The sequence below is a fragment of the Agelaius tricolor genome, unplaced genomic scaffold (assembly GCF_023055355.1).
Source record: "Agelaius tricolor isolate 1412-34295 unplaced genomic scaffold, bAgeTri1.0.p SCAF_2, whole genome shotgun sequence".
NCBI lineage: Eukaryota > Metazoa > Chordata > Aves > Passeriformes > Icteridae > Agelaius > Agelaius tricolor.
This window is the reverse complement of record NW_027269262.1, coordinates 1,327,143-1,348,871: the sequence shown is the minus strand read 5'-3', so window position 1 is coordinate 1,348,871 and position 21,729 is coordinate 1,327,143. Positions and strand designations below refer to the sequence as shown.

Here is a 21,729-nt window from a genome sequence, read left to right as displayed (position 1 = left end):
TATAAACCGTTTCGCAAGTCGACTCCTCCACACAGTAACATCAGCACATTGCAGAACAGCCCCAGCAGAGGCAATCAGAAAATGCCCAACTTCTGTCAACCCACAATAAGAAGTACCAGTAGCCAAATCATACCCTGAATTACTTTATCAACTTAGACCGCAATGTCCAGGCAAATTAACTGCCTTACCCATACCAGGGCCTCTGGATGAGTTATGGATCAGGAACCCTGGATTTCTCCCAATTCCATTGAACATAGAGGATTTCTCTTTTTTTTAAACAAAAGGTAGTACGCCATCACTTCCACCCATAAGGTTTTGTATGGAAGTCTGTTGCCTTGTTTTCACACAAAGCTTTTACACCTTAATTTCATGCCTCAGATTAAGGGAAAACTGTTGATTGATGTGAGGCATTAAAAGGGAAGAAGTTCAAAGCTCAAATTGAGCTAAAATTTCCTTCAACATCTAAACTGAATGTGTTATGTAAGAAAGCTTTAAATTATTAAAGCCTGCCGCACCTTTTCAAGAATACAAGAGCAACCCATGGGTAACTTAAGCTTATTTCACTGTTTCCACATCAGAGAACTTGCACTGCCTTCAGTAAGAATATGGGTGATTAACACTACATCTTAGTATAGCAAGTGATGCTTTAAGTAACTTTTTTTTCCAGCATGAGTACCATTTTAGATTGAATTATGTACAGCATGGTATAGATCCAGACTGAGGGGTGTCTCAAAGCTGTAACTGAAAAAGTTGTGGTGCTTCTCCACTTCCTCTTTAAAACCCAAAGCAATATACAATCCATTAGGCCATATGTCTCAAACTGCTAACCACAGAATAATTTTTAAATGTGCAGAATAACCTGCACATTTAAAAAACCAAAACGAAAAAAGAAAACTACCCAAATCTTGCATTTATGAATGCTGTTAAGCACTCTAATGTTTCATGCATTAGCTCTGCAACAGCACAGCTCTGATATCAAATCTCGCAAAAAAACACAGGTACAGGAGATTGGAGGAACACAACCGTTTCGCTGTCAATATTCACCCAAAGATTTAATTTCCACACGGCTCAGCGGCACACGGTGCTGCGGCGTGCAGCACAGCGGAGGCAGCCCCTTGTCACCTCCTCCGCGACGTGGGACACTCAACACGTCTTTGCGCCGGCCGCTCCTCCCGGGCACGGCTGCGAGCGCCCTGCGGCGGCCCGGGGCTTGCCGCTCCTGCCGCTACACCTCGCCCGGGAGCCGGGCGTCTCAGGGGCTGGCGGACAGATAGACGGGGGAGCTCCACCAGCTCCAGGTACCTAAGTTGCCTTCGCGGGCCAAGGCCACACGCACCCACCCGGGCAGACATCGGGATAGAAAGTTACCCAGGGCAAGACACCGCCCGAAGCGCTGCTCAGCGAGGGCGAAGAAGTAGCGGCGGGGGCCGAGGGAGCCCTCCCCGCCGCCTCTCCCGCGGAGCCGCCGCCGCTCTCGGCCAACAAAGGGTTGACCGGTCCCCGCCGCGCTCGGACACCGGGGGTGGGGGGGAGGTGGCTCCGCCCCAGCCGGCCCCTCCGCCATGTTGTTGAAAGGAACCGGCGGGGAACCCGCCGCCCCCCGCCGCTCTCCTCACGCACCCCCACACCCCACCTCGGGCGCCACCGCCGCGCCCACTACCTCCCTCCGCTCCCGCGCACTCACCGCCCGCCGCGGGCCAGAGTAGCGCGGCCACAGCCAGGCACAGCAGGGCCCAGGGACGCTGTCGCGTCCGCCGAGCGGCCGCCGCCATGTCCCGGCCGCGACTCCCCGGAGCCGGGATCCGCCTCGCGACGCGGGCTCGCTCCGCCCGCCCGCCCGCCCAGGGACCGACACAGCGCTCGCGCTGCGTGCGCCCTCCCGGCCCGCTCCGGCCGCGAATGCCGCCGACGCGGCGGCGGCGCCGCCTGATTGGTCGCCGCGCCCCGGCCCCGCCCCCCGGCGGCCGTGGGCAGCCCCGACAACAACAGGCGGCGCGAGTCGGGCGCGACCCGCGCGGCCGCGGGGCGGGGTGGTGGCGCCCCCTCCCGGCGGGGCGGGGCCGGGGCCGGGGCCGGGGGCGGGGGCGGGGGCGTGGGCGTCCCGGTGGGAGAGTGGCCGCTCCGTCCCCTAGCCGCGGATCCTGAAGGGACTCGGATGGCGGGCTTGGAGCTGCCCTGTCTCTGGGCGTTCCGAGAGCGCTCGGGCGAGCGGCTGAGGCGCAGGGAGCAGTGGGGAGGGACCCGCTGGCAGCACTGCCTTGCAGAGCCCCGGGGGCACCGGCCCCGCTGGAGGGCAGGTGGAGGGAGGGTGCCTGTGGGCAGCCCTCGAGTTGTCTCCGGAGTGGAGGAGAGGAGCGGTAGCGGAGGAATTGTTCCTCTCGGGCGGCGCTACGGGTGGGCAGGCGGAGCGTGCGGAGCCCCGGGCCGGTCGCTGCGGGGCCGCGGCACAGGGGCAGCGGCCATCCCTTCCTTCCCCGCCCTCTCGGCTCCTTCCCCGCGCTCCCGGCGCTCCCGCGGCCAGTCCTGCGGCCGCTCCGCCATCCCGGAGCGGAGGGTTTGCCCTCCCGCAGCAGCGGGAGCCACAGCGCTGAGCCCACAGGTTTTGTCCCCGTGCGAGGGCAGAGCGGTGCCGCGCGACAGGTGTAGCTGCCAGTTTATGGCACAGTCTACATGTAACTTCAGGAGTTAACTGGGAATTGGAGGCAAACTCGCGCAGTCCAAATACCTAAATACAGAGCTCCACCTTGAATCTTGAAACATGGGGCAACTAGGATGCCCCTCGTTAGGAAAATGACCGTGACTGATGTTGGTACTTCTATCCACAGCTTTATTAGCTTTGCATGGGTGGCAGAGCAGGAGGAGAGGCTTTCCTCTTCCCTCCTGGGATCAGGTAACCACTCTCCCAGCAGCTACCTCTTGCTCTGGGAATCCACCCGCCGTGCCAGCTCCAATATCTGACTGTGGTGTCCAGATCCTGAATCAGTGTAGAGTCTCTCAGCATATGCTTTTATACTCCCTTTGTGGCTTGTTTTGCATGCAGTGTGACCCTCCCATCATAGGCCAAGTCATGAAGATCAGAGATGTTTTTCCACATTACTTGCAATTGCTGTTGCAAGCCCTGTGCACTATCTCTGCCCGATGGTGCCTTCCCAGCTCACAGTGTTCATGACAGCACTCTCCCTGCTCTCTAGAACCATGTTCACTGCCATGGCACTCTGATCTCCTGCCTCCCTTTTACTAGCAGTTGTTCAGCCAACACTCCTTTTACAAGAAGCCTTGTTTCTCCTACAGTACACTTCACCTGGATAAGAATCTTGATAATATCATAGTTCAAAGTGAGGTAAATATTTATTAATTCATTCTCTTCCCCTTTCTCTCTGAACAATGACCAGTGTCATACATAAACACATCCTAGTTATATTTTCTCTCACAAAATAATGTTTTAATGACATGCACTTCATGATAGATGAACCAAATGTCTGGATTTGATATAGATTCATGCTGTAATGAACTACTGAAGCTGACAATACCAGGCAAATATGTTCTTAGTTATTCATATGTAGGAATACTTAGACGGCTAATCCTCAAATAAATATATTAGCATCAGAAAGAAACACTGAAGCACTCGGTTAAATTGCTCAAATCCCAAGACATCTTTTTAATTCATATAGAGCATTGAAACTATAAATTAAGGAAGTTATATGTTCAGGGGGGAAAAAATTCCACTATTCATTTCCCCATTGCAGATCTCCTGGGTTTAAGGATGGGTCACAGACTATATCTCTGAAGGAAGGTAGGGAGCAGTAAGCAGAACATGGTGAAGGATTTTTTTCAGGGCTCCAAGTTCAGTCCTATGGGGAACATTTTGAATTAACATCCCAAGTGACATTTGGCTGACAGACACAGAAAAATTAAAATAAATCAATAACTTGCAAGTAGCAACTCACCAGCTAAGATGGATTCAGGTCACCTCCAATAGTGCCAGTACAAAGGAAATATTTTTTGCCAGGCCTCACTCTTCTTTCATATCACTCATGAGGTAAAGACAACTACAGAAGAAATATCTAAAATTATGTCATCCCCTGTCCTGATCCCTGGGTACCTCTCTCTGATCTTATGTAAGTTAGATTTAAAAGCCAAAGTAAACATGGGCCAGAAGCAAAGCTACCAAAATGGGTTCTGTATGTCCAGAACCTCCCCTTTTCTTGCTATGCTTCCATGTGTCCAGATTCTTAGGACTGCAGCTTCTGGTCTTGATTAAAGTGGGGTCTAAGAACTTCTGATTATGATACAGACTCTTGGTATTCAATGGGCTCTGGTAGACATCTGGGTCTTGTTCTTGTTGGCACCCTCCCCTGTTAGCTCCCCCTTATCACCATAAGATTCATCCTGGTGTTTTTCCATTGTCTTTTTTCCAGTGTTCTTCTGCTGTCAGTTCCCCTTTTCAACATTTAGTCCTCCCCCTTCCTTCTTATGAGCTTCATAACTGCATTTGGTGCAGCAGGGGGTTTGCTCATCTGGGAAGTACCTGGCATCTTTAGGAGGGCTATAGGAGAGGTTGGATTCATTGGTTGAGGTGCAAAGTAATTCATGTTACATGTCCTGTTTGGTAACAACAAAATCTGCCTTTGTTTTTGCTATACAAAATGGAGCAGTTAAATAAAAATTACAAAATAAAAATTATGGCCTGAAAAGATTTAAATCATTATTTCTGCAAACAAATTGAATGCCAATCCAAAGAAAGTGAGGAGATCTTGATGCTTGCATCTGATTATTTTCATCCTCTAAACATGCTAGTTATTCAACTGATGCTAAGTCAGACAATGACACAGTCAGTAAAGCAGTTTCCAAGATATGCCTTTCTGTAAAGTGACATTTTGTTTAAGAAGAAAATAACTGTTCTGTGATCACAGATTCTTCAAAATTGCAATAATTGCTTGGCCTTTTCCTGCCAAAATAGCATGAAAAACAATTTCACAGTACAAATTTGCCAAGTTCAATAGAAAACAATGCATGACCATTGTATGTTTATGACATTTTAACTGGATGAGTTAAATATAATTTTTCAGTATTTCCTGTAAAGGAACCCTTAAAAGCACTTCTTACGGACTGCTCACTGAGGATGGAAATAATGTCATCAGTGGACATAAATTTAAAAGAACAGGCAAACCCCCCATTTTTCCTAGCTTCACTTTTCTAATGAACTAATGGATTTATGACATAATTATATTCCAATTATAGAAATATGCAACAAAAGCAATAATTTTTTAATGCAAGGTAGAGCACAAAGCAAGATGACACAGAAAAGCCAAACAATCTGGATTAATGAGATTTGTTTAAATCATCAAATTGGTTGGACAGATTTGAAAAATCCTTGCTTTTTAGATTGAGTAAATCAGGTTATTACACAGGGAATATCGGCAATTTAAACACTGATTAATTTCTTTCTTCTGTACTAGAATATGACAGTCATACACATGTGCAGCACCCGCAGGGAGAGAGAAGGAAATAATTAATCTTTACCTAGTGCTACTTTTATTTCCTGCAAGAATTATTGTCAGTGTGTGAACACTACTTATGCTTTTCTTTTCTCTTCTGGAAGATGTAAAACAAAAGAATTGCAACTGCATGAAAGTTTCAAATGGAACTCAGTACTACTGGAATACTGTGCTCCACAAAATAAGAAGCTATGTAGGGTATTGAAATAAAAGACATTTTGGAACGGGACAAGTGGATAGAGAGACAATTATATAAACCAATTTGTTCTATGGGTTAGTCTTTGAGACAGATCAAGGATATGAATATTCTTGTATTATAAGCTGATTTAGTTCCAAAAATGGACACAAAAAATATTTTTTCCTTAGGTTTTAAATTAAAATATATGGAAGAGTGATAGGAAATAATATTAATGGTGATGACTAAAAGTTTTATTTGTCTTTTGGTGTAAGAGGTACTGTGTCAGGGTAATAAAGAATCTTTCACAAAGAGTGTATGCACAATTAGTGCTAAAGCAATAAAAATAAAACCACCTTTATTTATATTGCTTTAGCACTAATTGCCTTAGCACTAAACTCAACTTTTACAGTTTTCTATCCATGCTAAGTAGCTAAGTGTTATGCTTGTTTGGAAGAACTGGACATGAGTCCATCAGCGCACCATGATACTTACAAATTACTTTCACCAAGGAACTCAGCAAGAGGAAAAGTACTGAATGTGTAACATTTACCAAAATAGAATAAGTTATTGAGAAAACCCCAACATTGCCCTCCCCACCTAGCCCTTGATTTTTCCAAACAGTTTTACTCAAACTGGGACAGAAAATATCAAAGTGCTTATTAGTGTGCAGTTTCTGTATGTACACAAACCAGACAGTTTCACAAAGGCCTGTGATCTTTCTAAATCAGAGACAAGCAAAAGGAATCACTTTTTTTGAAGTCACTGCTTTATAAAACATTCAGAATTACTCATTTTATAACCCTTACAAACATTGCCTGATTTGACTCATCAATGTTTCCAGAACTAAATGCTGTGAGATCTTAGTTATCGAACACCCAGCTAATCATCACCTTTAACTGAAGGCCAGTTACAGCTTAAGATGTATGAAGCCCTTTTTGCTTTTAATTCACTGTGGAACACTTTTTATCCCAGAGCTATGAGCTGGGCAGCCCAGCAATGCACCACATAGGGATGCATCTGCTCGGTTCCTGCAGCTAGCACCCACCTTATCTCACAGATAATGCATTTGTGGACATGGCATAGTGTCCTAAGTTCTTTAAGCAGATCTCAGTGACAACAATTAAACCCCTTAAACTTGGTGTTTCATTCCAGCATCCATCAGCTGCTGTGCTGGTTTATTACGTGTTTCCTAGTGCAGCTTCACTTGAAACCAGATATGATCTATTCAAAGAGAGTGGTGTTGACTGGGTGTCCTTACAGAGAGGTCTGATTTATGCTGGAAGTAGGGAAGAAGTGTATAGTCCAAGACATGCTGCTAAACACAGCAGTGACTAGGGAGACTGGTAGCTTAGGGAGTGATTGCCAGAAGCAAAAGGCTGACATCAACCATGTCTGGAAATTACTTGAGACTGTTATTATCTGTTTGAAGGCCTTACATTGCTGAAGTAACTCTGTAACTCTGGTAACTCTGAAATGGCAGGGGCATCTCACCTACAACTGCAGCAAAGGATACATGTGTTAAAGTACCTCGCCTCTAATTAAGAAAGGATATTTCCTTTCCTGGGGAGGTACAGCTGTTGCCTGCTTGGACACTACCCATTCCAGTTTGATGGTGCAAGTAATAATGCACATCATTCTGCTTATCAAGGAAAGTCATTTTCCTCCAGAGACTGGACTCAATTTTGCCTAGAGTGGGGAAGGAGCACCCTTTTTAACCTACCAAAAGTTAATGTCTTTCTGGCAATGCACAGATCATGATGTTTTCTTACTGTAATTCTCTGTGTACCCATTAGCAGGCAGGCATACTGTGGTGTTGACAAGCTTGATTTCTTCTTCCATGGAACAAAGGCCCATAGCAGACAAGAAATTTCCTAGAGTGGGAAGGGGGAATTGTGGTGACAAACTGCTAAGACCTCAAAATTAGTTTTGGGGATCTAGATCACAACTTGGATTAAATATCAGTTATCCTGAAAAAAAAATTCAAAAAATGAAGTTTTTCAATAAATCTTTCACTTTGTTGTTCAAACAACATTTTGTTCAGTAGAGTATAAACTCAGAATAAAACTAAAATAAAAAAGAGATGAGAAAATAACATTTAATTAATTAATTAAAATTAATAAAATAATATTTAATTCCTGAGACTGATTTATTAACCCTGCAAACTGAAAATCAGAGAAAAGAGACGTTCTTCTATCATGTGCTATAGGAACTGTTTGCTTTGCTGCAGCTTTTCTAGACTTGATACATATTCCCCATCCACTCTCATTCTTCAGTGCATGTGGCTGTAGGCTGCCTGAGGTGATAGCATTAAACTTTCTATCACAGTTCTGGTTATACAAGGTTGTTTCAAAATCCTCTTGCTATAGTCTCTCTAAGCAGTATTTTCTGTAAGTTTTCACTTGTTTATTTGCAATCAATAGCTAGAGTTCACTCTAAAGGTGCTGCACCTTGAGCAGTCCCAAGGCAATTGTAGGCAATTTTTTTGTAATGTGTTCTAAAAAGCTGCTTTTTCCTTTAAATCAGGTAATGGAGTTTATACATACTCAGAAATAAAAACTGAAGAAAACAAAAATAGGCTAAATATTTATTTGAATAAAATGACAAATTATGCAGTGATAAGAAAGATGGTGGAAATAATTTGTAGAACTTCATTCTTTACCAGCTATTAAATTTCTAACTACTTTCCAAGAATACGTAGTTTTGAGATTGTGCAAGTCTTTGGTTATTTTTACATTTCCAAGTGACATTATTAAGAGGGAAGATTTTGACACTGGACCGATATAAAATAATAATTCATGCTGTTTTCAGGTCTGAATTAGCATGGGAGTTCTGCTGAACCACATTTTTCTGGTTGCAGATAACAATCACTTCATTCTCAGAATTCTGTTTCTCTAGTACAGTGATCATTTTCCATCAGCCATATCCCTTGAGTGTAATTCTAAAGGCTGACTTTTACCCAAGAAGTCTTAGTAGTCTGGATACTAGATTGCTGAAGAAACTGTCTCTCTTGAGAGTTTAAGCATGTTAAATTGAGATCCTAGATAAACTAATATCCTAGAACTTCTGCAATAGTAGTGGCAAAAATACTTTCATCACACCCACACAACACAACTGCCTGTTGTCAGTGATATTTAAAAGCAACTACTGCCAGAAAACAAGAGAAATGCATTCCTAATTTAAAGACAGGATAATATTTAAGGGAAAAAAACCAGAATGTTTTAAATAAGATCATGAGGATGTCCATCATGGCACTGGTTTATTCTGCCAAAAGAATACTGGAAATTATGGTAGTTAGTATATATATTTATTTGATCTAAAGAAGAATAAAAGATGGGAAAGGAAAAGCCCTCTTTGGCAAGGAGATAATTTCAGTTCAACTAACTGGTCATGGGGCTATTTTGCTAATATTAATGATTGTATTAAAGACAGAAAATGCAGAGCCCAAATAATGTTCAAAATTCAATAGAGCAAAAGACTAGACTATATCTGTGTATCATTCTCTTGCTGTTTAGTTTTATAGAGGAGGTTACTCCTTCTGTAGCTGTAGTTGAAGCCATGAGAAGTCTAGATTTTCCTGAGAAGCTGAACGCTATGTCTTTTTCCAGGATACATATTTTCTCAGAACTTTGCCGAAGGTCAAAGGACTGCGTAAATATTACATTTTAGAGACTGGCTGGGACTCTTTTTTAAATACAGTTTTGGTTTCCACTTGAATCAACTCTCAGAAATGGCTTGGCCCACAAACACACCGGTTTGTTCTTACAGCCTGGCTAAGAAGAGATGCATCCTAGCATTTGTAGGACGACTGTTCTCCAAGCCTGAGAGTCTGTGGGATTCTGCCCTCCCTTCTGTTGATGCTTGCCCATGTCTTAGCCACAGAAACCAAATCAAAGAGCAAAATCAGAAAGGAACAAGTATATTTTAGTTTGCAGGGTGTTTTTGATATACTGTGCTCTCTGTGGGGTTTCATGACTTTGAGGATGGGCATAAGGAAGAATGCAGAAGGTGGAACACAAAGATGTTTGTGTCTGGTTGAATTGTCTTTAGTCTGTTTTAGCCTAGTACTGCATGTTGATCTACCCCACACTATCTGTCACCTACTCTAAAATGGACACATTCATGTGGAGCTTTTCCTCCATGAGTGAATCAGGGACAGAATTGTATTCCTTTGGGCACTGTTCTGTTGCCACAAACATGAGCTCATCCTTTCTCATGGGCCACACCATGTCTTAGTCATGCCTTGATGAGTAATCCTAATTCTCTGGATAGCACTCTGGATATTGCTTTCCTGTGAGCAAAATGAGGAAGAAACCCTGTGAAAAGGAAACTGCCATAGACCACTTGAGCCTGAAATGCAGTGTGTATTTGAACATTTCTACCAAAAACTATAAAGGAATAATTGGGTCTCATCAGTCTTGTTCTGTACTGTTCTAACTTCATCCTGTAGTTAACTTCTCTGTATGGTTCCAAGATAGCTTTAAAGGGACAGTCACAGCTGCCACTGCACTTTACTGATAATAATGAAGGATGCTGACATATTTTCCCAGAAGTAGTGGAGTAGGTGGGTTGTTATCCTATTCTTCTCTTGCTTATGAACTAGGACTAACTTTGAAGCAGGTTCTAATTTTGTAAAAACAAAAGTCACTGCTCTACTTCTTATCTTGACCAGCCTTTGATTAAAATACGTTTCAGTAGTTTAAAAGTAACTTAATTTAGATTAAGCAGCTAAAGTCTTGCCACTGCAGCTTTTTTACGGTTGAGTGCTTAAGTTCTCTGCACAATGTAGAGAGAGATACTTAAAAATTAACAGAACATTTTGAAGCAAGGCTGCCTAAACTTCAATCCCTCCACATAGTTAACAGATTCTATCTAGACTCAGGGTATTCCTGCAGAAGTATGCCTGGGAGCTGTTACATTTGGACACATTATTCTAGTGGAAAATGCAGGTTTAATGCCCAAGTAATTTGTGCTCACAGACCTTATTTACAAGACTAAGGATATTTGGAGTGCTACTCAGGGTCTTTTCTACTGGAGCTACTTTTACAGCTCTGGATTCCTATTCATGAACTACGGAAAGATTCTTGCTCTTTAATAGCCTGAAGTGTCAATGGCAGCACAGTTGCCCATGGATGCCTTACGTGTGGCGAAGGAGAAATTAGAGGACCATGAATCTTGGACATGGATACATAAATCCTTTTCATCACTGTGTATGACATCTCTCAGATTCAATTGGGCTGCCCTTCACAACCACCTCCTCCTAGTTCGGTCTCCCCTTTATAGCTCTGACTGTAGCCAGTGTTGTTTACTGCCTTCATATTTGCTTTAATAGAGCCTATACAGAGCTGATAATTCCATATCTTCTTCTAGCTTCTCATTCATAGAATTCACCACAACTTCAGAACATTATTATTCCTCCTCCCCAGTCCTTTTGACTTGTCTTACCCTGCTCCCTTCCCACCTTATGTCTTACTGAGTGTACCAGTACAACAGGACACAGCTGTGACTATTTTGTTCCCTCCTCTAGATTATTCATCAGTTTCCCTGAGCTTTTCTCCTGGTGATGAGCAACTGGGTTTTTGTAAGAAAGATAACGTGATTCAGTAGCTTTGATGGAATGAGTAGCTTATTATCTGTCATTATATAGCACTCAGTCGAGAACAGGACTTTGCAAAGGTGTGCCCAAGGCTTGCAGTGCCTTCTGATATATCATCAATAGCTAGGCTGGGAGAATTGACTTTCTTTAAAAAAAAAAAGCATGGACATTAGGAAGTGATTGAGTTAGATGCTGCTAACTCATCTTGCTTCTCTCCCTCAACCTTTCCTTTTTCAGAACAGAAATCTTACATCAGGAGATAAATTTTGAGAGGCCCAGCCACAAATTTATTCTGACTTTGGTGGCAGTTACCACTTTGGTGGCAGTTACCTCTATCCATCAGCTGGACATTTTCCTGACCTAACAGAAACGAATCGAGGCAGATAATACCGACTTGTGGCCTTCTCAAGATAGAGGCGTAGACATCTGAGCACCCTGCTGCACCTTCAGTTTGTTTGCTTACAATTTGAGAAGAATGAGCTTTGAAGTTAGCTTAGCTGACTTGGAGCAGGCAGTTGGATTAGATGACCTGCTGAGACCGTTTCCAATCTAAATTATTCTACTAGTCTAAGACATATCAAGCTACAGTAAAGTGAGGAGAGAGACAGTGAATAAACATTTAACTATGAATCTCGATAAATTCTGGCTTTTAATAAGTATTTTTTAAAACTTTTTAATAGCTGTCTGTATGTCCATTTCTGATTCAAGTGGATTAATGCATAGCATCAGTTTTGGCTGGATTTTAAGCCTTTGCACAAATAGCAGTCCTATGTCTGCTCTTTTGAATTTCCGTAAGCTTTATTTGGATGAAAATGGAGATTGAGATGGGAATTCTGCATGATGAAAACCCTCTTAAATCCCTCCCCCCCTAAAGTTTAAGCTGTGTTAATGGTAAATGTCTTAATTATTCAGATCATCTCTGCTATAGCAAATTGTAGTGTGCTCCTCCAAACTTTTGAGGCAATTAGCTTCTTATATTGGTTTTGGCTCCAGGTATCTCAGCAAAAGAGGCAAATAGTCTCAGGATATGTTTAAAAGACCTTGGATAAGACCTTGGATTATGAGTGCATGATGTAAAAATTGATGTGTCTTCCTGATATAGACTACCTGCAAATCCTGGATGTTTGAGATCAAGAACAGAAAATGTCCAAGATAAATTTGTGATTTAAGAATGGCTTTGCTATAATGACAGAGAAACTTTGCCAAGTAATCGTGTGGGAAAAAGCTGCTGAGAGCAAGTCAGTTTCTCACTCTGTAGGCAGAACTAATGGCAATGAAATACAGTAGTGAATATTTCTGAAACAACCTGTTCACAGATGTACCCTAGGGGCTTCCCAAACCCAGGGACTTGTGAAGGTTCAGAGCCCACTGGGTTAAACCTTCTTGGAAGGAAACTTCGACTTCAAAATAATGAGATCAACAAATTGGAAATTTCTTTGATGAAGCTGATGAACAATTCCCAATTCACTCGGCTGAAAAAAGGAAATGTAATATGACTTTGGGCTTGGTTTTGGTCAACATAACAATAAGAATTTAGTCAACACAGTTCAAACACACCACTCACCCTATCCTCTACACCTATATATGGTGTAGAATCAAGGGACACAGCCTCACATTTCAAACTGTCAGGGAGGCTTCTCATAGGCTGGCTGAAAGGGTGTTGGGATGATTCTAGGAAGTCATGTTTTGTGTCTCAGGCGAACCTAAGCGCACCTCCAGACTCTGGAAAGTCACTGAGAGGACTCTGCTGACCCTAGAATGGGAAGCTGTTCAGTAGTGCTAACAGGCAGGCTGCGCACACAAACATGATGGCTGATCCACCAGCTGGGGTAAAGCACATAAACAAATGTCTTGTGTTGCCCTGTTTGCTATTGAAGGCATCATGGCAGTAGTTATCAGTTGTACAGGCTGACTCTATCAATAGCCTTTAATTCTCAGGTGCTTGAAACATCCCAGCTCTGTGAACAGTCAATCCATGCTCTAACCAATGTGCTCATCAGTGTTGAAAGAGGTGAAGATAATGGAATGACACAATACATCTATATATGGCTTGAGAATGTTTGTATAGGATAATGATGGCTTTAGGGGGTGCCCTGAATGAGCACAGTCTGGACATGGGGTTTACATGGGTGGAGAATGTTTGCAGAAGGAATACATATTATTAAATTTGGCAAGAAGACATAAAGAGCCATTGATGTGTGTTCTGTGGCAATCAGACGTGTGTCCTGCAGTCCCTCTACAGGCTTTCAGTGGCATGAGGACTCCAGCTAGCCCTGAGACCAAGCACAATGCTTAAGCACCTGTGAGTACAATTAAATCTTTCTATTCCAAAATATGGCGGCTCTTTCAAACTATCTACAAGAGTAGCCCTTGGCACATGCTCTCCCTGCAAAGCATCCCCTAAAGAAGTGGCTGGAAGGATTACAAATGACAGTGACCAGAACTGCGTCAGGGGACAGTTCAGCTGTCAGTCAGATGTGATAATTTTCTAGTACAGCATTAGCCTTGGGGATGAGACTAGCCTCAGTCAAAACCTTGAGGCCTGCAATGTGAAAATATATAACGGTAGAGCAAAGCTAAATACTGGCAAACAGTTTTTTGGATGTTAAAACCAACCCATCTAACTCAGTGGGGAGATAATGTTTTTCCAACAGTGAACACATTCAAAGTGCTCGATACAAAACTTATCTTTCTTGCAGAGGCAATGTCATCATCATCCTGGCTTGAATTTGAATGTGATCTTAGGTACTTGTAAGGTCCAATAGGGCTGTCATCCCCTTTTCTGCTGAAGCATTACTAGTATCCCTGAGACTGGCTCCTCTGTCTCAGGGATACTAGTCAGTAGTAGTCACCTCTGATCAACAACGGGAGTTGATGCTGAATTGATTTCGTATGTATTTTGTGGCTTAGCCCTGACTGGCAACTCAGCCCCACACAGCTACTCACTTACTTCCCTCAGGGTGGCACAGGGGAGAGAACTGAAAGAGTAAAGATGAAGCTCATGGGTTGGGTTTGATAGATAAACAAAATCACTCATGCAAGCAAAGCAAAACAAGAAATTGATTCACTGCTTCTCCCATTTTTGGGCATTGTTAAGCCATAAACAGGAAAGCAAGGCTGGAATGGAATGGTGGAGTGATGACTTGGGATGACAAATGCCCTCGCTGAAATTATTCCCCCTTCCTGCTTTTTCCCCCCATTTTATAAGCTGAGCATGATGCCATCTGATATGGGATAGTCCTATGGTGACCTGTCCTAGCTGCATCCACTCTCAACTTCTTGTGCACCCCCAGCTGCCTCACTGGTAAGAGGCAGAAAAGGCCTTGGCTCTGTGTAAGCCCTGATCAGCAAGAACGAAAACAACTCTGTGTTAACAGCACTGTTGTCAGCATACAGCCAAAACAAAGCCCCATACCAGCTACTGTGATGAAAATGAACTCTACCCCAGGCAAAGTGGCACAATGTAGAAATTCCCACAGCCTGTGCTGTCTGTAATTCCATTACTCTCTTTTGCCCACCCAGGATGAAGAGATATTCTGACTTTGTGTTCCCTCTCTCTCACACAAAGTCTACTACTGCTGGAGCTGAGACATCCACTCTGGGTACACCTCCATGTTAGGCCATTAATTAGGAACATTAGGAGTGGAACAGGGTGGAGTTATGATGTTTTGTGGTTTGTTTTAATATGGATACACTGGAAGAGAATATGATAGGAAAAATTTTAGATTAACCAGTAACAGTAGAAATTGCACCAAGGTGCAGAATAGGCTTTTTAAGATGCAGCAAATAGCAGCCCTCTGACTGGTTAAAAAAGAGAGGCCAGGTTCAGGTTAAAGTATCAAAGGACTTAAGTAGATGTCCATCTAGAAGTATTTCTACCTCTGGGAAGCTACTGATGATGCATAAAGGAGAGACAGCAGGGAGGAACTATTAGAGTGCAGGCTTAAACTATGTATCAGATCAGCAAATAAAAGCTAAACCCCAATCAGATGTGTTTTGAAGATGCACACAAGGCATTAATCCCAGTACTTGAACACCAAAATGATATTGCAATTCTAGCATCTAATTTTTTAAAAATCTAGAAGACAGGTTCTCTTCTCCAGAAGAGTACTGGAGTGAAAACGAGACTTGCAAGTATTAATGCAGAAGTAATACCTAAATCTCAAAGCCAAAGAAGAGGAACTGAGTAATTTTCCAGGCAGGACATACTGCAAGTCATTCTTTCTTCTTTCACTGCACAGCTCAGAAGCAAGGCTGGCAGTCTGTGGTTACACTAAAATGAGTTTTGTTAATTGCCAGTCCCTTGAGATGTATATGCTGCACTGCAGAAACTCACAGGTTTGCCTTGATTATAATAGCAATGGGAGGAGAAATTACTCCTCTCGCTGCAGTTCTTCAGGGCAGAGGAGCATGCTACTGATAGATGGAAACATGACATGGTTTGTTATTGCCCAGAGAAAAGATCCCTGAACTGAGAAGGGTGAAAGACCTGCTGTTTACCTACTGCTACCAAAACCAGTGGGCCAGATCAGGATATTGGAGTATTTACAATTCAGTACAATTCGGACTGCCACATTGATTTCTTGTGCAGTTACTGTTTTCAATCTTGCTCTAGTGCTCTCTTGGTGATTACTTTGCCTTATACACAGTTTCTTACCTGAATTAGCAGACATTCTTCCTCAAGTGCAGCTGACCTTTGTATTCAAACTGTGCTGACAAAAGTACTCTCCTTTGATAGAGAAAGCTGATTTATTATTAAGTACTGGGTTAATTTTTTTTCTCTGTTATATCCTTGATGAATAATATTTTTTCTTTTCACTTATACTAGGGAATCTAAAGAACATCACTGGTTTTGAAAAAAAGTGTGCGGTGCTGTTGTTTTCCCCAAGGGAAACATCATATTTCTAACAGGCCTCTCATGCCATTCTCTGCTAAAGGTGTCTCCCTTGGCGTGTGAGCAAGCCTGTGAACTCAGCACCACAGCAGCCCAGGTGGTGCACAGTTCATGCTCTGTATTCAGTTAAATGGTGTGCAATAAATTGCCGTAGCCTGCAGATTAATCTTAGAGGTGGGAAGCAAACATGGAGAGTTTTTTAGCAACTTATTGATTGTGCTTAACCATTTCAGTTCCTTATTAAGCTCTGTTCAGGATACAGAGATGGGTCAGTTCTGTGGAAGAACTGGCACAAAGATCTCTGGATGCATTTTGCTGGACTCATCTTAAACTCTAGCTCAGTATCTCCTAAAACCTGCATGTTTTTATTAGTCTTCTCTCATCCCCCTTCACAGAGCTCTTCTGTGTGACCCTACCTCTTGTCACTGCAACTCCAGGCAAAGGAACCCAGCCAGCATCCCAAGGGCTGCTTGAGCTCAGGAGAGGAAGAGCGGGGACTGATGTGAATGTGTGGCTGCAAGCAGAGACCCCACTGCCTGTAAAGGATTAAAAGTAGATGGGTCCTGCTTGAAGCAGGTAAAAACACTTTATTTTTCCCCCTTGATCCTTCTGTCACTCAGAGTAAAACCCTGCTGTACATAAATAACTCTTCCAGCTCTGTGAACTGGAGGAATTTGGCACAAGAATGGCTCAGTATTTTAGGAAAGCTGACTATAAATGAGTGCAGTGAATTGTTATGCATACATTTTAAATGTAATACAAATGGTTTTTGCCTTATTACCATGGTGTAATAATGGAGTAATTTACATTTTTTCTTTTCCAGAAAAAAAATGAAGATATCATTCAGCTGACCATAGGAAATAAGTTTTTATAATAATTTGGAAAAATAAAGCTGCATTTCAAAATATTTAGTTGTATAATTATATAATTTTAGTATTGTAAGTGTAATTTGCTTTTGTCTGTTGACAAAAGCTGTCTAGTTATTTAGTACTCTATTTGTCAGCAAATGAACATGTATTTCCAACACAGATTCTCATTAAAATCTTAAAAAAACGATAATGTGGAGTTTGACCTCCATAGTCACTGCCTGATAAAGCATAAGTAAATATGTTGTTTAAAGTATGCAGTAGACAAATATATCAGCAAAAGACTTCAGATATTATGGTGATACTGTTAGTGAAGAATATTACAATTTACTGATCATGCCTATAATTGTTTCAGTTATTTTATATTAACAATTCTTTAATTATGTGAATGCCAGAAGGGTAAATTCACAAAAAGGAAAATCACTTTACATATAACTTAGTGGGATAACAATGTGTAGAACCTATTTTAAAGAAACCATGAGAGACATATTTCATTCGTCAGTCTGACACAAAAGGAAATGACTTCCTCTAACATGCAATGAAATAAATAAAGGTCAGATGGTTCATTTGTTTGCATTTGCTTTGTTCAGTTCTACCAGTTAAACAGGATGTTTTCTATTAACATTGCTTTCAGGTTTCCTGGTAACAATAGCACCAAAATAAAGACCAGATTTTGTCAATGTGAAATTTACTCCTCCTGAATAAAGTCTTATGCCTAGAATCTACAAAGAGAAAAGCTGAAATAAGATGTGGGAGAGCTATATTTCTATGTAAGCACCAGGCTGAGATCCATACAAGCTTACAGGAGTCAAGGCTTCCACCAAATTCAGAGGAGGAGAGTACCTTTGCTCTTAAAGCTTCGCTTTGCAAATGTGAGCTCTGTATGGCAAAAGGGCCTCTCAGTATTCACTGTATATATGAGTATATATGAACGGTGCCTTGGGTGTCCAAAATCTACGCAAGTGAAAAGGAGAGCATGGAACATGCAGCTTCTCAGCTGTGAAGCAGCAGCAGCAGCCTTGCTGAGCCACACTGCTTATGAGGCAGGCTACTGGATCTTCCTCACAGACCACACTTGGCTCATGCCCTTAGGTGACCTCCAGCTCAGGCAGAGCATGAGTTAACTGCTGGCAAACTTCAAATCACATGGGGTTCAAGGGAAAATAAGGGCTTTAAGCCAGTTGTGTGCACTGGATGTTCCACCCAGCTGGAATGTGGTTTGTGTTGAGGTATGTTTTCTTTGTCTATTTTTTTCCTGAAATGTGCAATTACAAAAATTAAAATATTTACATCATTACAAATGAAATTTCAGTGTCAGCTTTTTCTGTCATCAAATAGAATATTCCTATGTGCAGCAGGTGAATTATTTTCCTTGGGGATCAGAGACAAAACTATTTTCAATACAGAGAACAATAAACTGATTATTACAGCTATATACTTTCTGGTCGAGAAGTTTCCCTGTGTTCAGAGGCGATGCTTGTCCCATAGCTCCCATATCAGCTGTGTGCCAGGCTTCACAATAGCTGCTAACCAGCCGGATCCCATTTGCAGTTGAACCATGCCATATTATTTTTTGAGGCCTGAAAGGTAATGTTAAGAAGTTATTTATTGGAAAAGTCTCTTTTGCTGTATTCAACTGTACACCTGTATGTGTAGTCATCTGCATTCTTTGTGCTTGAAACAAGGAGTAGTTAGGTAAAGATGAAGACAGAAAGGAGAGAAAGAAAGGAGAACACAGTCTGATATCCCATTTCTAGACTATCAGAAAAGAGAAAGAAAAATGGCATAAAGAAAGAGAGAAATTTTTATCACACAGCTAGTAGCTCAAGATACTGCTACTATTTCTTTTACTATCTGGTAAAAGTAGAAAAAAAACCCCTTACATGTAACATATAAATGGTAATGTCAACTCACCAAGATGAATCAGTCATGACATTCCTGCCATCAAAGGAGTATATTGGAACATGAATGTTGAATTGTCCACCATTTCCATCAAATATAGATTCCCAGTTACTGAAAAGGGTTTGTCCCTGTAAAAATTTCAAAGCCACTTTTACAAACAAGCAAATCTCTAATCTACATCAAATCCCAAGTCTACCTTCATAGACTTATCTGGAAATTAAAAATTTTATCTGCATTTAAGGACCCTTGTGATTTCATCTTTCACACAAGTTTCTGCATAATATTCCTGAACAAACTTGTCTTGTCTATCAACTCTATGCAAATAGCTGTCTGGTCCATGCCTTTGCCTCAGAGTTGTCTCTCTGTTCTGCTGTCACTCCAAAAATTCAGCTTGATCATCCCCTGTCCTTTTCCTCCTAAGGCATTGTTTGAAAAATTGCTTATAACTACTGTAGCTGTAGAGAAAATATAGACATAAATTGTAGTGGAACTTCTGTTAAGGTCACAGTTTTGTGAAAAGTGTTGCAAACATTCAGGGCAAAATCTTTGCATTTGGCTTCCTCTCAAACTGCTTTTGAGTTTTTCCAGTCAAGGCTGAAACAATATTGTCTTCACAAATTTCTCTCAAGGCTCTGTGTTTGCAGGCACTTCAGAGAAGCATCCGTTGAACATGTTCCAAGCATCATGTGTTATTCCTGTAGGTTTCTTTGGCCGCCTGTCCTGGGAGCCAGCCAGTGCTACAAAGACATGGTTGGTTTTCCTCAGTTTTAGAGTGTGTCTGTTTATGTGAGACCACAAAATGACTCATGCTCTAGACTCTCCTCTCAGTTCCATTGGGGTATATCCAACATCATGCCTAAGCACAGAATTTACATTTTTCTTTGCAATGAAAAAAATAGGCATTTTATCCTATGATCACACTAAAAGGTAGAACATAATAACTTCATCACTGCTTCTTTGTTTCTTGAGTCTGACTGTGAAATATGAAGAAAAGCTGCTTCTTTATAAAATGCAGTTTGGGCTGAAACTTAGTGCTTTTGCTATTTTCCAAGATTTTTGGGGAACCTATGGCCTATCCTAAAAAAACAAGCACTAAGTCCCCATTTTTACCTGAAGGTTGACTACTGGCAAATGGTGTCGGTCTGTTTTTCTGACAACTGTGGCCAGATCTTGCAGGTGTGATGAGAGGAAGGCTCTGTAGGTAGATGTCAAACCGGCAAGCTGGGCCTGCCGAAAGCACTGAAAATCTGCTCGCATGTCACCGGACAATGGGAAGTTCAAAGCCACCAGATGCAACTGGAAGAAAAAAGAAGAAAGGGAACCATTTTAAAAAAGTTTATGACACAAGGAAGATACATCTTGGAAACAAAACAGTGCCCTCTCCTCATGCCAGCACAGAACACGTACCCTTCATAACAAGTATGAAAGTTATTTGTTGCCATAACATTACATTTCTCAGAGCCATGAGACCCTTAGCAGAAATATCAATTCATCTTTCAATGGTAAGGAAACTATGAATATTATGTACTCCTAAAAATAAAAATCTTTTAGAAGTAGCTAATATTTTCCATTGGAAATCTTGGAGTTTTCACATTAACAAAATCACAAATCCTGCAAACATGGAAAAAAGTGGTAAGAAGTGACTAGGTACCCTTTAAAAATAGAAGAAATAGCATGCTTTTGTCAAGCAGCACAGATGCAAGAACTAATCCACATTCTTCCTTTTTTTTTTCTTTCTGGTTTAATTTTTTAGATATGTCAGTTACCGTGCTTTCTTTGTCTAAATATTTTAAAGTATTTTAAATAGAGGCTTAAGTTCTAAAGTGTCCATCTAAGCCAAGCAGCACCACGAAGATTGAAAATATTGTAACAAATATTTTAATTTAATTATTTGTAGCACTATTGTTAGTTTAGAAGTTTATTGTTAGTTTATTCTGTATTGCAGGTACAATCACTGAGTGAAGCGATATTCCCAACTCAGTCAGGAGTTTTTTTCCTTTGAGATGGGGATGGGCTGGGATGATGAAAACAGATCTGGAGGGAACAATTTCAAATTGTGTTTGAGATGTCTGAATAAAGTAAAGTGTATTTGTAAATTTCTGAAGTAAAATCTCTGAGTTTGAAGAGCAAATATCACAACTGTCCCTAAAGATGCAAACTGTCACATAACAAAGCATACTTCTGCAGCTGCAATACAGATCTCATACTTACTGCTGGTTTTCCATTGTACATATTTGATATTGGTCTCAGTGCTGGAATAGACTGAAATCCCTGTTATTCAAACACAAGCAAAAAAAAAAAAAGTTAAATATCAGAATTGTACACACTGAGTAATTTTTTAAATAAAAATTTAATCACACCTGGAGTCCTACATGAAAGCAGCCTGCTCTTGGTAGGAGCAGAAGAGCAGATGAGGAAAATCAAAACTGAAAGGGTAAGGAGGATGTGAGAACAGAAAATGTAATGGGTGGAAACACTTCTCAACCCTCTTAATTGTTTCAGGAGCAGCAAAGTTTTCTTCTCTAGTTATGGCAAGTATGAGTAACAAGCCACTAACTGGAGCAGATGGGAAACTCACGTGGTGTCAACTGGAGGCTGCAGAAAATTTCTTATAACTTGAGGTCTAGACACTGTTCCAGTGTGCTAGGTGAATTCTCCCTGACCTACTTTAACCTTTTTTATTTGTTTCTGTCCATCTTCCTTCTTACTGCTCCTTCCTAGCACTCTTGCCCTTTCATTTTCTAAGCAGATCAACTTGTCATCAAAAAACCTTCTCTATTGCCTTTGCCATTTCTTGG

At 41.6% G+C, this 21,729-nt stretch overlaps 2 protein-coding genes and 1 long non-coding RNA gene across 12 annotated transcripts in view; 1 reads left to right on the top strand and 2 right to left on the bottom strand.

Moving 5' to 3' along the window:
* Positions 1 to 1,920, bottom strand: part of TGFBR1 (transforming growth factor beta receptor 1) — a 34,660-nt gene extending 32,740 nt beyond the window's left edge. The window contains exon 1 of the mRNA XM_071450446.1: positions 1,685 to 1,920. Within this exon, the coding sequence (XP_071306547.1) occupies positions 1,685 to 1,772 (88 nt within the window). The 5' untranslated portion in view covers positions 1,773 to 1,920. The remainder of the gene's footprint in view (positions 1 to 1,684) is intronic.
* LOC139601407 (uncharacterized) lies at positions 1,131 to 17,064 on the top strand. The gene is made up of 3 exons (XR_011682902.1): positions 1,131 to 1,298; positions 16,559 to 16,739; positions 16,987 to 17,064. It is a non-coding gene; the product is annotated as an uncharacterized lncRNA (long non-coding RNA).
* Positions 3,311 to 21,729, bottom strand: part of COL15A1 (collagen type XV alpha 1 chain) — a 130,897-nt gene continuing 112,478 nt past the window's right edge. For 8 of the 10 annotated variants that reach the window (XM_071450263.1, XM_071450247.1, XM_071450256.1 and 5 more), the window contains 4 exons: positions 21,143 to 21,202; positions 20,042 to 20,227; positions 18,944 to 19,059; positions 8,248 to 18,609 (listed from right to left, as the gene is read on the bottom strand). In XM_071450263.1, coding sequence (XP_071306364.1) covers positions 18,393 to 18,609; positions 18,944 to 19,059; positions 20,042 to 20,227; positions 21,143 to 21,202 — 579 coding nt within the window. In that variant the 3' untranslated portion in view covers positions 8,248 to 18,392. Of the gene's footprint in view, positions 3,852 to 8,247; positions 18,610 to 18,943; positions 19,060 to 20,041; positions 20,228 to 21,142; positions 21,203 to 21,729 lie in introns of those variants that run through there. The other 2 variants (XM_071450281.1, XM_071450290.1) reach the window with 2 other exon arrangements.